The 15451-nt window shown below is 38.8% G+C and overlaps 1 protein-coding gene across 6 annotated transcripts in view; it reads left to right on the top strand.

Moving 5' to 3' along the window:
* Nucleotides 1-3388: 3388 nt before the first annotated feature.
* The window catches only part of LOC125459034 (retinal guanylyl cyclase 2-like), a 50888-nt gene continuing 38825 nt past the window's right edge, over nt 3389-15451 (top strand). For 3 of the 6 annotated variants that reach the window (XM_048544923.2, XM_048544922.2, XM_048544925.2), the window contains exons 1-5: nt 3389-3680; nt 6299-7129; nt 12022-12323; nt 13282-13636; nt 14486-14570. In XM_048544923.2, coding sequence (XP_048400880.2) covers nt 6385-7129; nt 12022-12323; nt 13282-13636; nt 14486-14570 — 1487 coding nt within the window. In that variant the 5' untranslated portion in view covers nt 3389-3680; nt 6299-6384. The remainder of the gene's footprint in view (nt 3681-6298; nt 7130-12021; nt 12324-13281; nt 13637-14485; nt 14571-15451) is intronic. The other 3 variants (XM_048544927.2, XM_048544926.2, XM_048544924.2) reach the window with 3 other exon arrangements.

The following is a 15451-nucleotide window of genomic DNA, read 5'->3' as shown; positions in this document are numbered from 1 at the left end:
AACTTGCCACCACCACAAGTTCTTCCAGTACAGTTACTACACTACCTGGCAATGCGGAAAATTACAGATATAGTAGGAACTGCAGATGCTGGAGAATCTGGGATAACAAGGTCTAGAGCTGGATGAACACAGCAGGCCAAGCAGTATCAGATGAGCAGGAAGGCTGACATTTCGGGCCTAGACCCTTCTTCAGAAAATGTTGTTTTATCCAGCTAGGAGGGTAAACTGATTCTTTTCTTTGATCCATTCTTCCACTAGTCACAACAATTTCTGAATTTAGGAAGAGAGGTGATATTGTTAATTTTCAGACTGCATATGTGTCAGAAATGACGCAGCCACTTTCTTTAAGTAACATAACTGCTTACATTATTACACGCAAAAACATACTTGAGCAAAGATGAAATGAATACGAATGAAAGGTTTAACCTATGCAGATATATACAACTACCCTTTAAAAAGATAACGCACACAACCTCAACGTTTGGGAGGAAGACAGAACTTTGCAGAATGTTATCTTGAGTATTTTAGGTAAGTAACAGTTAACTTTAGCAAAGAAAATCACAAGTGGTTTTAGGACCATTCCCATTAATGGGGAAGACAACAGCCTAGGGATATTATTGCTGGACTATTAATCCAGAGACTCATGTAATGTTTTCAGGGACCTGGATTCAAATCTGGCAATGGCAGATGGCAGAATTTGTATTCAATAAAAATCTGGAATTAAGAGTCTTATGATGACCAAACGTGAGGAAAAGCCTGTCTGATTCACTTTAGGGAAAGAAACTGTCATCCTTACCTTGTCTCTATGTGATTCCAGACCCACAGCAATGTGATCGACCCTTAACTGTCCTCTGGACAATTAGGGATAGGCAATAAATGCTGGCCTAGCCAGTGACACCCAGATCACAGGAATGAATAATAAAAAACATTGTCCAAATTTTGGCCTGTAGCTCAAATTATTTCACACAGCAGTTGACACTGTGACATTTCCTGTATCAGCTATGATTGTCTGAAAATGCTTTTCAGGAGACAGTTGTGTAAATTTCAAATTCTCCCTAAGGAACTCTCCAATTGTACTGATGAGATTTTGTGAGGATTTCTGAATTCACAAAGTTTTATGACAGTGGTTTAAGAAGAACAGAGACAGAGTAAATTTGTTGTTCATGAGGCAAGCTACCTTTGACTAACACCCATCTTAGCCATGTGACTGCTCTCTGGAATTATTGTTAACTCAGTGACTCCAGTCAAGCAGCTTGTGTTCTTAGCAAATGCAATATGATTCCTGCTACAGCCTTTGCAAAGTGTTCTGTCTGAGAAACTCCAGGATGTAGATCCATGTCCAGTCAATGTTATTCTAAATTAATATTTTAAGATTATTATATCTTGAAGGAAAGAAAGTTTCATAGTAATGAAGGTTTATTAATAATGATTTAAAAAATACATTTTTTATCATCATAAACTCCTCACAAATAATATGATGTACAGATAATCTTTTCACTTTCCACAATTATAGACCTACACATATCGTATTAGCAAAGCTATGAAAATGTATCTGAAACAATGGCAAAAAGCAAGTACGATTAGCAGGTTTTGTACATGATAGCATTAATATAATTCAGTTCGATCTTTTATCCTATGTTCTTCCTCTAACACCCCAACATATGTTTCAATTAAGCACAGTGCTCAATTGTTGCTCTTTTCATCAGCAGTAAATAGGCCTAACTTTGTCTTTAGTTCATTTCAGGACTCAAGTGGCAAATTCTCATTTTCAGTTAACAGCATCGAAATGATTTCTTTGTGTGTTAGCAATTGATCTCTCCTTTGACCAAAATCTCTTATGGCTGATTTGAGAATGTTATCGGTATGCTTTTCATTTTCAAATAAAAGTGTTTTGTATGACAATTGGCTTTGATTTTTGAACATTTTCTCCTGACCCATCTTTTCCTGAGCAAGGTCAATAATATTGCTGTTCGAGACTTTTTCTTTTCTCCCATCCCTTGAATTCTCGTGTGGCTTTTTCTCACTTTTTTGTTAGAAACATGCTTTCAAAAGATGCTTCAAGTTTGCTCTGAAAAGCATATATATCTAGTGACAACTAGTTTTCAAAACAGCTATTTTCCACCACAATGAATTTTTGCTATTTCACTATTTCAATTCATACCAAATGAATAAAGCGAGTTTACTATCTTCACTTAAACCGTATTCTACTTTGTGAGAGGACTGTCACAGTTTTCTGCACACATTATTTTTCTTCCCACTGCTGTTCGAAAATGGAGCCTTCATTTTCACTTCTTCCACAGTTTCCTACAAACTTTTGTTTTCATTTTTATTTTCAAATTCATTTTCAAGTTCGTTGATCTTTTCATTCAGCTAACTGTTCCAGTCAGATTAGCTTTTGTGCACCTCCTGTGCCCTATATGCCTTGCTGTGTCCAAACACCCCATGCTCTGTATATCCTTGCATGTTATGATCTGCCTGTATTGCTCGCAAAATAAAAACTTTCCACTGTATTCAAGTACATGTGACAATAAATGAAAACAAAATCTATGCTTTAAAAATCTTTTCTCTTTTGCCATTTTTCTACACATATCAATTTAAGACCCTTATTCATTTCTATTGAACACTGCCTAAGTAAAATTCACACTGGGATTTAGCACTGCTGGATAATTGAGCCAAATCTTAAGGTCATTGTTTCACGGTCCCGTCAGAATGATCATGACCAATTTCTTGAGATGCAAAATAGAAATTTCAGAAACCAATTTGATTGAGCCATTTTGGTGGCCAGGGCCCGGGACTATATCTCACCAGTTGATACAGCAACATTGAGTAAGAAACGTTGCGAACAGGAAGAAGTGTGTTTTTAAAAAAACTCTGCTTATGTCACTAAAGTGTCATAAATTCATGCAGAATTCTTTTCTGCTGTCTGAACTGCACTAATTAGTCAATACGCAGCTTATTCCCTGCTGTTATTAGACTGCTGAATAGACCTCTCTAATTTCAAATCTAATGTTGATCTTGCTTTTGTGCACCTCCTCTGCCCTATATGCCTTGGTCTGTCCAAACACTCCATGTTCTGTATATCCTTGTATGTTATGATCTGCCTGTACTGCTCGCAAAATAAAATCTTTCCACTGTGTTCAAGTACATATGACAATAAATAAAAATAAAGTCGATATGTTTTAAAAATCTTTTCTCATTTGCCATTTTTCTACACATATCAATTTAAGGTCCTATTCATTTCTACTGAAGGCTGCCTAAGTAAAATTCACCCTGGGATTTAGCACTGCTGGATAATTGAGCCAAATCTTAAGATCATTGTATGTAGGTCACTGAGAAACACTGCTCTGTTACATATCTGTTTAAAGGATTTACTATTCCTTGGTTACAATACTGCCTGTAAGCTGCAGTCTGTACTATCCGAAACACTAACCTTTCATAAGGCAACTGTTTGTCTCCAGTTCATAGAGAAAGAAATGCATGTGAAAAGAATATTTTTGACATGTCCACCAAAATCAGCATGGTATGAAAGAAAAGAACAGGAATTACAATATTAGTATTGAATGTTGCAAATTGGTAAGCAGGTTGATGCGATAGAATTTAATCAGATCAGTCACTAAAGTCTGAGACTTCGTTAAACGAGCCTGAGAGAAAGTAACTTCACGTCTTCACCTGAAAAATCGGTGAGTTTAGATTTTTCTTCACTATTTTAAGAGTTTTATAGCAACCTCAATAACATTCAAATGTAAAATAGTTTAGATTATGATCTTAATGGAGTAATCAGGTTTGGTATGGTTTAACTTAATAAAATGTACAAGTGGGTTGCAGTGTAGCTGCAATAAATTGAGTTACAATTGCTGTAAGGTATCAGTACAGGGTTTGCCAAATTCCCATAAAGCTGTCAACACACTTTAACATGTCATGTTAAGATTCAGGAATTCTTTTTCTGTCTGTCTTTCACTATCCTCTTGGAGCAATATTTTAAAAATATATTTAATATACGTTCCATTGCAAAGATTCTTGGAAAACATGTTCACTTTTACAGCATAAGGTGTATTCAGTTGTGCAATACGTGAGAGTTTAGGCAGAATAGTTTTGCATATTTTTTTCCTACAGAAATAGTAAATAAGCATCAATTGAAATTCAGCTCTGTACTGGAAGGTCATTTTAGGATTTTATTCAAATTGAGTATTGCTGGAAAAATAGAAAGCACTGAAAAAACTCAGCAGCTTTAGCAGAGAGAAAAAAAGAGTTAATATTTCAGTCATCCTTCTAAAGGCAGAACATGGGTTTTGGCTGTGAATAGAGGTAATAAAAATTTATATAGTGCGCTGCATTGAGCTAGTTGTCTAAATGTCAAATTTTATTGTACAACAATGGTCAACAATGTAGGATAAGGGTTGAAGATGCAGGAAAGAAGGTCAGATCAATCAAGATAGTAGAAAATCAGTTATGCCTACCCTTGATTTTTAAGGATTGAAGGAATAAGAAAAGACGGAGAAAAATATGAACTTCTGTAGTTACTGAGATATTTTAAAATAACAGAATAATGTAAGACATGTTGCAGTGAATATTTCAGGGAAAGTTTCTCGTCCATTGTGGCACATAACTCCTACAAGTGGAGGTGCGGGTGTTGGACTGGTGTGGACAAGGTCAGAAATCACACAACACCAGGTTATAGTCCAACAGGTTTATGTGACAACACAAGCTTTCAGGGACTCGCTCCTTCTGCTGGTGTTAGTGAGAGAGATGGTATCGACACAGAATTTATAAGTAAAATATCAAAAGGTCACACCACTGAGAAAATGTGTGTGTGTCTGTGTGTGTGTGTGTGTGTGTGTGTGTGTCTGTGTGTGTGTGTGTGTGTGTGTCTGTGTGTGTGTGTGTGTGTGTGTGTGAGTGAGGGAGCATGGTGGGATCACCTTTAGGCATGGTATATTGGCAAAACTATGCAGACGCTACAACGGATGAACGGTCACTCCGCAACACTCGCCAAACAGGGATGTTCCCTCCCCAGTGGGGGAACATGAGGCAGTCAAGGGTATTTGGCCTCGGATCTTCAGGTAAACGTCCTCCAAGGCAGACTTTGGGATACACAACAACGCAGAGTCGCTGAGCAGAGGCTAATAGCCAAATGCAGTACCCCTGAGGACAACCTCACCCGCGATCTTGGGTTAATGTCACATTACTGGTGACCACACCTTACTACACACTCTCACACACACATACACTCATACACACACACTCCATCACAAACACACTCTCTCATACACACACAGACTCTCGCTCTCTCTCACATACACACATATGCACACTATCCCTCCACACGTATTGTCACTGTCTTTTCCCCACTCCCTGCTCACTCTCACACATGCATTCGCACTCGCCACACACAATTATTCTCTCTCTCCCCTCGTCCACACATGCAAGCACACACGCTCTTTCTCTCCCCCACCCCTTACACTCAAACACGGACACACACTTATTCTGTCTCTCTCCCCTTGCCACACACCCACAAGCACAATCTATGGGGTGAATTTGTATTTGTAGATACATTCAATCTTGTTCAAAAAGCACACAATTTATAGACTGTCAGTTAATGTAATAAAGCCAGTCTGACTCCAAACCAAAACACAGATTCTAAACAAGGACTCACACCTAACATGCATTGCCTGTCCTAAAATGTCACCTCTTTTTTACACTGATAAAACCTTTGGCTCTCTCAAGGCAGTGGCTTGAAAGAAATTAGTGGATTTACATATACATATAAATCAATTAAAGATGTAACAGCATCTTAAATTTGTTTAAGACATCCTGATCAGTTGTGTTGATCCTTTACTTATAAATTATTTGTTCTGTGTTCTTCTTTCTCAATTCAGCTGATGAAGGGGTTACATTCTGAAAGCTTGTATTTTCAAATGAACTTGTTGGACTATAACCTGGTGTCATGTGATTTCTGACCATAACTCGTAGAAAGTACATTGAAAGAGTTAGAGATTCACAAACCTTGTTTTAAAACCCATTAAATTGATGAATGGTTCCATGATGTGCATATTCTGGATGCTCCCCTCCACTGGCAGCATTGAATCTGCCACCAACTTTGGGGTAGAGAAGATGTAAGAATTAAGGCGAATGTGAAACGTGTGTGGGTATATTTGAAGCTAGAAAGATTAGCCGGAGCTTTGCAATATTAGTTGTAATCAAAACACAGTCAAGAAAGACAGTGAAAGTGAACAAAAATGTGTAGGCATTCACAGGTGGGATGAACTGAATGAACGTAAGTCTCTTTTTCTTTTTGCAGAGCTTTTGCAAACATCTCGGAAATAACTTGGATTAATTTTTAAATTTATTCCCCGACTAAATGTTCTGGACTGCTGTAGGATAGCCATGTCATATCATTCCTCTTGTTTCAGTAGGTTTACACTGAAATTATCAAACCCTCCAATTTGGGTTGATACCAGAAACCAATGGCTTGCTTCATATTCACTGTTGCCCTTCCCCCTGTTTGCCATCATTCTGTTGAATTTGACACTTCCACATTCGGTACATTGTGCGATGTACAAAGTGGGCGTCATAGGACCCTGGAGATGTGACCCAATGTTTGCTAAAGCTCTTCCAAATGTTGCTGCCAAATTAGCTGTTGATCGAATCAACAAGGATTCCTCCTTAAGCCTTGGCAACCACTTTGATTATGTGATTCTAAATGAAGACTGTCAAACCTCCAAAGCTTTAGCTGCTTTTCTTGAGTATTCAGAACTGGCATCTGGATTCATTGGCCCTACAAATCCAGGCTATTGTGATGCAGCTTCCCTCCTGGGAAAAAATTGGAATAGAATTATATTTTCGTGGGCTTGTGTAAACTATGAACTGGACGATGCTCTGAATCATCCGACCTTTATGAGAACTTTACCATCTCCAACAAGAGTTCTCTTCTCAGTGATGAAAAGCTTTCGGTGGGCCCATGTAGCCATCATCTCATCAACGGAAGACATTTGGGTGGATACAGCTGCGAAAGTGGCCAGTGCCCTCAGGAGACAGGGCCTGCCAGTGGCAGCTGTGTTTTCAATGGACAATGAACCAGGGAGTGTCAGGAACATTCTAAAGAAAGTAAAAACTATTGAGAAACTTCACAGTATGTATAGACTTTTTTTATTTGGTTCATCAATTAGTGACAGGTAGTAAATGCTGACCATCAAGTAAATAAATAAAAATTCAACCAACCTTTGAAGTTAGCAATTTGTAACCTGTTAATAGGAATACTGTTGATATCTGAGAGCTGTTCACAATGAATTTTGTGTAGATACTTCAGCATTAGTTTGTCATTATATCGGGATCAAAATGCTCTCTGGGGACCAGCAGAAGAGATTTCTGGTTGAATAATAATGATTTCATCCATATAGTGTCTTTCACCACCACATATCTCAAAGCATTTTTCAGTCAACAAAATCAATCTAAATGTTGTTGTGATGTAGAAAACACAAAGCTAATTTGCACACAGCCAGCACTGTCCCCCTTCAAAACAGCAATGTGATAACTATCAATTACTCTCTTTAGTGATGTAAATTGGGGAATAAATATTGGGCAGGATACTAGGAAATAGCTCCTTGGAATAACTTACAACTGTCTGAGAGTACAAATAACATCTGGGTTTTTGCACTGGCTGTGCAGTACTCCCATAGAACTGCACCAAAATTTCAGCATTCTTGATCTCTGCTCAGGTTCTGGAGTAGGGCTTGAACTTTCTAACTTGGAGGCAAGTGAGTTATCAACCTATAAACAGCTGGCTGTCTCTTTTTCCTCTATTTTCATGACAATCCATGTATTTCTTTTCCCAAAATCTTTTCTAATATTTCGCCAAAATTCCGAATAGAGCACACATTACCCCATCCCACTATGGACATATATCACACCATCTCTTGTTCCACATTCTTCCTTTCCTGGAACTTCAAAATTGAGCTATTTCTCAATTCTGTCAACTACCTACTCTTCCACCTGTGGTGCCCTTCTTGTCTGATTCTATCCTGATATTACATCATGCCAGTCTGGAAGACTCTCACCATGCAGTGAAAGACCAGTATCCTTGATACCTGCCTTCTGAAATAACAACTGAAGGACCAGCATCCCTGTTACCCACACTATAATCAAAAGGCCACATTGCCCCCAGACGAGACTGGTATCCCCAAACTGCCTTGCTGGATAATAGACAGTCATTCTGAAGATGTCAGAGAATTTTGAACCTGTGAATCCTGGAGAAGTGGGTGGTGTAGAGGAAGGGTGTCCTCTTCTCAGGGACCAGCAGTGGTGGCCACAACACCAGACCCTGGCAACTCACTGCCATCCAAAGGGCTCATAGGCTCATACAGCATGGAAAACAGACCACTTGGTCCAACCAGTCCATAATCTCAAACTAAACTAGTTCGACTTGCCTGCATTTTGCCCGTATTGCTCCAAACATTTTTTAATCATGTACTTACCTAAAAGTCTTTTGAATATTGTAACTGTACTGCATTCACCACTTCCTCTAGAAGTTCATTCCACACACAAACCATTCTGTGTAAAAATATTGCCTCTCACTACTGCATTATAAAAAATACACTCCCCAATGTGCATCCTCCCCTCCCCCCCCAACCCCCAACTGAAGCCTGCTGACCAGCAAAGCCAGGCCAGGTAAGGCATTAATGGTGACAGCAACCAACAGTGTAACCTGTGCAGCCGTTGGAAGTCCAGCGTATGCTAATCACTGATGATTGGCTTCCACATCTGACCATGCCTGAACCTCAGACATTCATGCAGCAGCAAAAACAATTATAGTGAACACCAACTCTGAGCAAGTGGGCAGTAAGTGACCGAGTGTGAGGACAGCAGGCGAACAGCTCCAAGATGCAGCCTGGTCCAATGCTTGCCTATGTGCAAAGTTGCCCATTCACCCTGCAGTACAGGTCTGTGCATCCTAAGCACCCTCCAGGTCCATTAGATGGTGCCATGATGATCATGAGGCATTGGCGAATGTCAGATGACTGTGGATGATGGATGCGTGTGCCTGATACCTATGCCCTGAGATACATTAATCTCTTTCTCTTTGTCCTTACCATTGATATAGATTGTGAATCACTGAGGTCCCAGCACTCATTTTTGTAACACTCCACTAATCCCAACCTGCCCACTTGAAAATGCCCTCTTTATGCCATCCAATTGCTTCCTGTCCATTAAACCATTGGATGCTAATATATTACCAACTTCATGAGCCTTTATTTTGCCCATTAACTTAATGTATAGCACCTCACTGAATGCCTTTTATAAATGCAGGCATATTACATCTACACATTACCACTGTATCCTCCTTGAAACATTTTAATAAATTTGTCAAAACTGGGGGAAACTATTTTAATCCCAGTACTTATAAAGAGAGAAAACAGGACTTCATAGACCAGTTAGCACGTTTCAGGGAAAATGCTAAAGTCTGTTATAAATGATTTAATAGCAGAGCACTTGGAAAACAGTGACAGGATTAGACACAATCAGCATATTTTTATGAAAGGGAAATCAAGCTTGGAAAATCTATTGGAATTTCTTGAGGATATAACTAGTAGAACTGAGTTGGGGAGCCAGTGGATGTGGTTTGCTTGGACTTTCAGAAGTCTTTTGATTGGGTCTCACAAAAGAGATTAATGTGTAAAATGGAAATGCATTAGATGGAGAATAATGTACTGAGTTAGAGAACTGGTTGGCAGACAGGAAACAAAGTGTAGGAATAAATAGGTCATTTTCTGAGAGGCAGTCAATGAATCATCAGGTACCACAAGGTCCAGTGCTTGTACCTCAGACCTTCACAAAATATACAAATGATTTAGATGAAGGAACTAAATGTAATATCTTCAACTTTGCACATTGCACAAAGCTGTGTGGGAGGGTGAACTGTGTAGAGGATGCAGAAATGCTTCAGGGTGATTTAAATAAGTTGAGTGAGTCAGCAAATGCACGGCAGATGAATTTTTACGCAGAGAGCCGTTTGTAAGTAGAATGAGGAAGTGGGTGATGCAGGTACAGTTACAACATTTAAAAGACACTTGGATAAGTACATGAATTGGAAACGTTTGCACGGGCAAGTGGGACTGGTTTAGTTTGGCAATAAGATCAGTATGGAATAGCTGGACCAAAGGGTCTGTTTCCGTGGTATACGACACGATGAATGTAAAACTCTATAATAGAAAAGCTTATTCAAAAGGTGTGAAACTTGTAAATATTAATCTTCACAAGAACCTAGATCTATTATTATATGAGGAACAAGAGGTTTGCATGTAGTTGCAGAAAGCAGTTATGAAGTCTAATGGAATGTTAGCTTTCATTGCAAGGGGGAGAGTAGAGGAGTAACAAAGTCTTGTTAAAATTTTACAGGGCTTCGCTGAGACCACATCTGAAAAACTACATGCAAATTCTGTCTTCATATTTAAGGAAGGAGGTGTTTGTATTGAAGGTGGTGAAGTCCCATTGATTGGCCCCTGGGATGAAAGGATTGTCTTATGATGAGACACATACTGTATTTTGCCTATAGTATCTGGAGTTTAGATGAATGATATGTCATTAAAGAGTACAAGGCTCCAAACGTTCTTGCCAGGGTAGACATTTAGAGATTGCTTCTGCCAATTGGGGAATTTAAAGCATGGGGGTCCAGTCTCAGAATGAGGTGACAATCAGTTAGGACTGAGATGAGGAAAACTTCTTTCATTAAAAAGATTATGAATTTTTGAAATTTGCCATCACAGAGGCTTCTGGATGCTTCATCATTGAGCATTTCAAGACTGCAATAGAGACTTCTGGTTTCTCAGGAAATTAAAAGATACAGGGAGTGGGTGAAATTGAAGATCAAGATCAGCCATAATAGACAATAGACAATAGGTGTAGGAGTAGGCCAGTCAGCCCTTCGAGCCAGCACCACCATTCATTATGATCATGGCTAATCATCCACAATCAGTATCCTGATTGTAATCATATTGAGCAGGATTGACTGGCCCCATGGTTTACTCTTGATCATACCTCTCATGATTTTGTCTTAATACAGTTAGGTAAGAGAATAAAAGACTGCGTTTGTTGTAGCATTGAGCTTAAAAGTGGCTTCACTAGCACTAAAACAGCATTGCAGGCTGTTTGCCATTGCCAGTGCTCTATGTTTTCCATGGATTTGAGATGAATACACCAGTGTCCACACCAAGATAGTGTCCAATGTGATCTACAGACACTGTTTTTGATCCCCAAGTAGTACACATAGAGCTGAAACCACAGGAAAACCCAAATTTAGACACGCAGCTCTCAAACCAGAAAATAAAATGTCAAATCATGTACAAAAAACAAACTAAAGAGAGGGAGGGATATGTAAAACTGGTAAAGATAATAGGAAGTGGGAAAGAAGTAAGCAAAAATTATTTTTTAGATAATCTGCAAAATAACAATAAAAACTTAAAGAATGAGATTCCACACTTCGAAAAGTTAATTCTCAGTTACAGTGATTGTATTGCAGTAATTAATAACATTGTCATAATTTTAAAAATTCATTGGAATGGACCAATTGTTATCTGTGCAGCCCTGATTATCAGAAATGTTTCATGTAATAACAACAAAGTTATGCATTTTGTTGCACTATAATACCATGTCTTTCCACCAGATATTAAGAGACCAAAGTTTCTGGAGAAGCAGGATAACTCTGACAGCAAAATCCCGATTTCCTTGTGTACATATGCAGAATTAAAGGGTTGTGCTGTTGTTGGGTATCTTGAGAACAAAAATTGATAGATATTTTGCTACCAAGAGAATGAAGGGGAATAGAAGTAGTGCTTGGAAATGAAACTAACTTAGAAGGTCAGTCATTTTGTATTGAATAGTGGAACATACTTCAAGGGCCGGCTATCCTCTCCAGCTCTTGTTTCTTATGTTCTTATGTAGTAATATTTTGAAAGTAGCAAATTAGATTTATGAATCTTGGATCTCCACTAAAAGCTTGATAACAAAACCCTTCTGTGTGTTTTTCAGTGATAATCATGTGTATGCACTCAATTCTTATTGGTGGTGAGGTACAGAAACAGCTTTTGGAAAGTGCCCATGATTTGCAGATGACTGAAGGCAACTACGTGTTTATACCATATGACACTCTTCTTTACAGTCTCCCATACCAAAACACTCCCTACCCAGTATTGGTGAACAATTCAAAGCTCCAGAAGGCATACGACTCAGTGCTAACAATCACTGTGGATTCTGCAAAGGTGTCATTCCATCAGGCATTTCAAGAGCATGTGCAGAGCCAGGAAATTATAACACACTTGAAGCCTCACCAGGTACCCTTTATTTGTTGTTTTCTTATCTTCAGCTATTTCCCACTTCTTCAATTCACAGTGATGTATGCTGGAGTTCTAATTCTTCAGGTCTTTGCCAAGTGACCATTCATTATGGACGAGTTGGGCAATGCACACTGGAAACATTTTATGATTGCAACCAAGCCCAAAGCCCTCCATGCATATATACCAAAGGTAATTGGAAATGGTCATTAGGAGAAACACAATACAGGCTGTTTTGTTTTTAGAACCAGAGAATGATCACAGAAAGAGATCATTCAGTCTTTCATGTCCTGCAGTAGGAACTCACCTACCCCTTCTCCTCTGTATGGCATTGAATTTTAAATGATAATTATCCAATGCCATTTTGTAAGTTAAGAAACCATGCTTGACTTGTTCATTTGTGGATTCTTTTTAAACCGTGACAAATTCTCTGCCTCTAGGCCAGGAGGCCTAGGTTCAAGTCTCACCGAACAGGTTGATAAAAATACCTAGAATCTGTCTCCACTACAGTCAGGCAGTACATTCTAGACCTTACACACATTTGCCTAAAAAGACATTTCCTCATAATGCCATTGCTTCTTCTGCTGATCACCTTATATCAGCATCTTCTCATTTTAACACTCCCATCAACAGCAGCAATTTCTCCCCATCTGCTCTGTCTATCTTTCCTGCACCCTCTCCAATGCTAATTCGCATCCTTCCTAAAGTAAGGAGCCCAGAACTGGATGCCGTGCTCCAGCTGTGGGTGAACCTGATTATGAAAGTTTTATGGCCCTTTGATAGTCCAATGATAGTAGTGCACACCAGTACACAATTTTGTACTGTATGGGCTCAGTAACCACTCCACTCTGCGTTCAAGATTAGAATCACCCTTAGGTGTTCACAATGTAATTAAATCTTTCTGCCAGTAATGGCATTACCAGGGTAGATTGTGAAACACTTTCTTTTTGGTCACCAGGTATCCCCATTGTTTGGTACAATCTATAATGCAATTTATTTTCTCGCCAAAGCTATGGAAAACAATAGAAAACACCAAGCCTGGGTCTCTGGCAGCAACATAGCTAAGTTTGCGAAGGACATAAGATTTGATGGCTTCAGTCAGAAGATTTGGACTGATAAAAATGGGGACAGCTTCACTGATTATGTAATCCTGGACACTGATGGAAAAGGAACAGAACTGTATCACACATACACCATAGATATAGAAACAGATCTAATACGATTGACAGGGCGAGCAATTCATTTTCCCAATGGAGTCTTACCAAAAACAGATTCTGCATGCTGGTTTACTCGTGGGAAAATCTGTACTGGAGGTAAAGTGACATTCTTAAAATCTTTTATTTTTAGAGTTGTTTAGTGCCTGTTGGAAGTTTGTGCTTCTTTTCTGGGCCAAAACATGAAGTTTAAGATTTCATGGATGCCAAAAATCATACATGTTCCCAGAACACAATGGGTCATGATTTTCTGTCAGAATATGTGAGCAGTATAAATGTATATATTGACTGCCAGTGCAAGTGAACAGTGTAAGAGTGCACATTAACAGTGCAAGTGAACAGTGTAAGAGTGCACATTAACAGTGAGAGTGAACAGTGTAAGAGTGCACGTAGTGCAAGTGAACGGTGTAAGTGTACACATTAACAGTGCGAGTGAGCAGTTAAATATGAACATTCACTGCCAGTCTGTGAGCTGAGAAAAGGGTACTCTTGAGAAAAGATCATGGTGAATTTTTTTTCTGTTCGTACACCATCTGCCTTTATAGCTCTTGAATGAAATTAATAATGTATTGCAAATTTATGTTGGACTGCTGCCAGTTTCGTACATGGTGTTCAATCAGCACAAACTGAGTTTTTTTCACTATTTTACAGCCATCAGAAAGTAATCTTTACACCGATTTAGACTGAACTTTAATTCAAACATTAATCTCAACGATGTAAGGTCAGCACTCCCACTCTTAACTTTAAAAGATAGGCTCAAAGAATACTTTTGAGATGACAAAGTTCCTTTATTCTATCTCAGTTTAGAACTATGGTCCTGGCTACCAATGTTTAGGATTATGGATGAAGTAGGGTGATGAAAATAAACCTCCATAAAATTACAGGATTCAACACTTTTATTTCTCCTTTATTCTATTGTCATGTTGTTGTATTTATTTCTTATTTTAGGAATTGATCCTTTCTTCGCCATAACAGTGCCATTGATGATCATCTTTGTGGTGCTTTTCAGTGTGGGTCTTGTCTACTGTATAAGGTATAGCATTTGGTGAATTACCCTCAGCAGTAGAATGCTTGAGCTCTAAGGTTTAATTAAGAGTTATTCTTAATCTATCGCAAATATTAATGCGTATTTTGGCTATCCCGTGATTTGAATCAATAGCAGAACTGAGTTGGTGGGGAGTTAAAACTAGGCAGAGCACTTCCTGCTTAGATCCTGATACTAACTCACACAAGCGATCAGACAGTAGCCTCACAAACCTGTACAAACAGAGCTATTATTGGGAGACTGAAGCTCCAATACAGATTTATCTTCGGCTTGAAAGAGGAGACTACCATGGTTGTAATGTGCCTTTTTTTTTGCATCCCATTACAGATCAATTAAAAGGTCTTTTGACTCAGTGGGTACTATCTCTGGTACCAAGACTGAAACTCTGGGTTCAGATCACATTTCTGGACATTTTGACCTTGGAGAAAACAGTCATGAAATAGGTCAACAGGCCTGCTCCTTATAACTTTTCTCTCCTAGGCCCCACAGATATAAAAGATGAGTGTGAAGCTACAAAGAAACATGGCCCAATTGATTCATTGACTTAGCAGAGAGGCTGGACCATTTCCCATAACCGATGATTTACAGGATGGTGCCTGCTTAGGGTCGTCAGCTCTCTAGTGGTCCATTCAAATGAACCCAAATCCAGTTGCTGTTCAGACTTCCTGACATTACCTCTGGGGAGCTGGCAAGTTCACTTCACCAAATTCAAATCTCTTTTTGGATGCAAATAGGAAATAAACTCCGTTATAATATTGTTAACCCCATACCTCAATAATCATGAAACAGTGTACAATATCTAACAATCTACTGGATTGCTGCTAACAGTAACACAGAATAAATCTAACATTGCAATAGAGTGATGCTAA

Source organism: Stegostoma tigrinum, chromosome 15 (assembly GCF_030684315.1).
Source record: "Stegostoma tigrinum isolate sSteTig4 chromosome 15, sSteTig4.hap1, whole genome shotgun sequence".
NCBI lineage: Eukaryota > Metazoa > Chordata > Chondrichthyes > Orectolobiformes > Stegostomatidae > Stegostoma > Stegostoma tigrinum.
The sequence above is the reverse complement of the archived record's forward strand: the minus strand, read 5'-3'. Positions and strand labels throughout refer to the sequence as shown.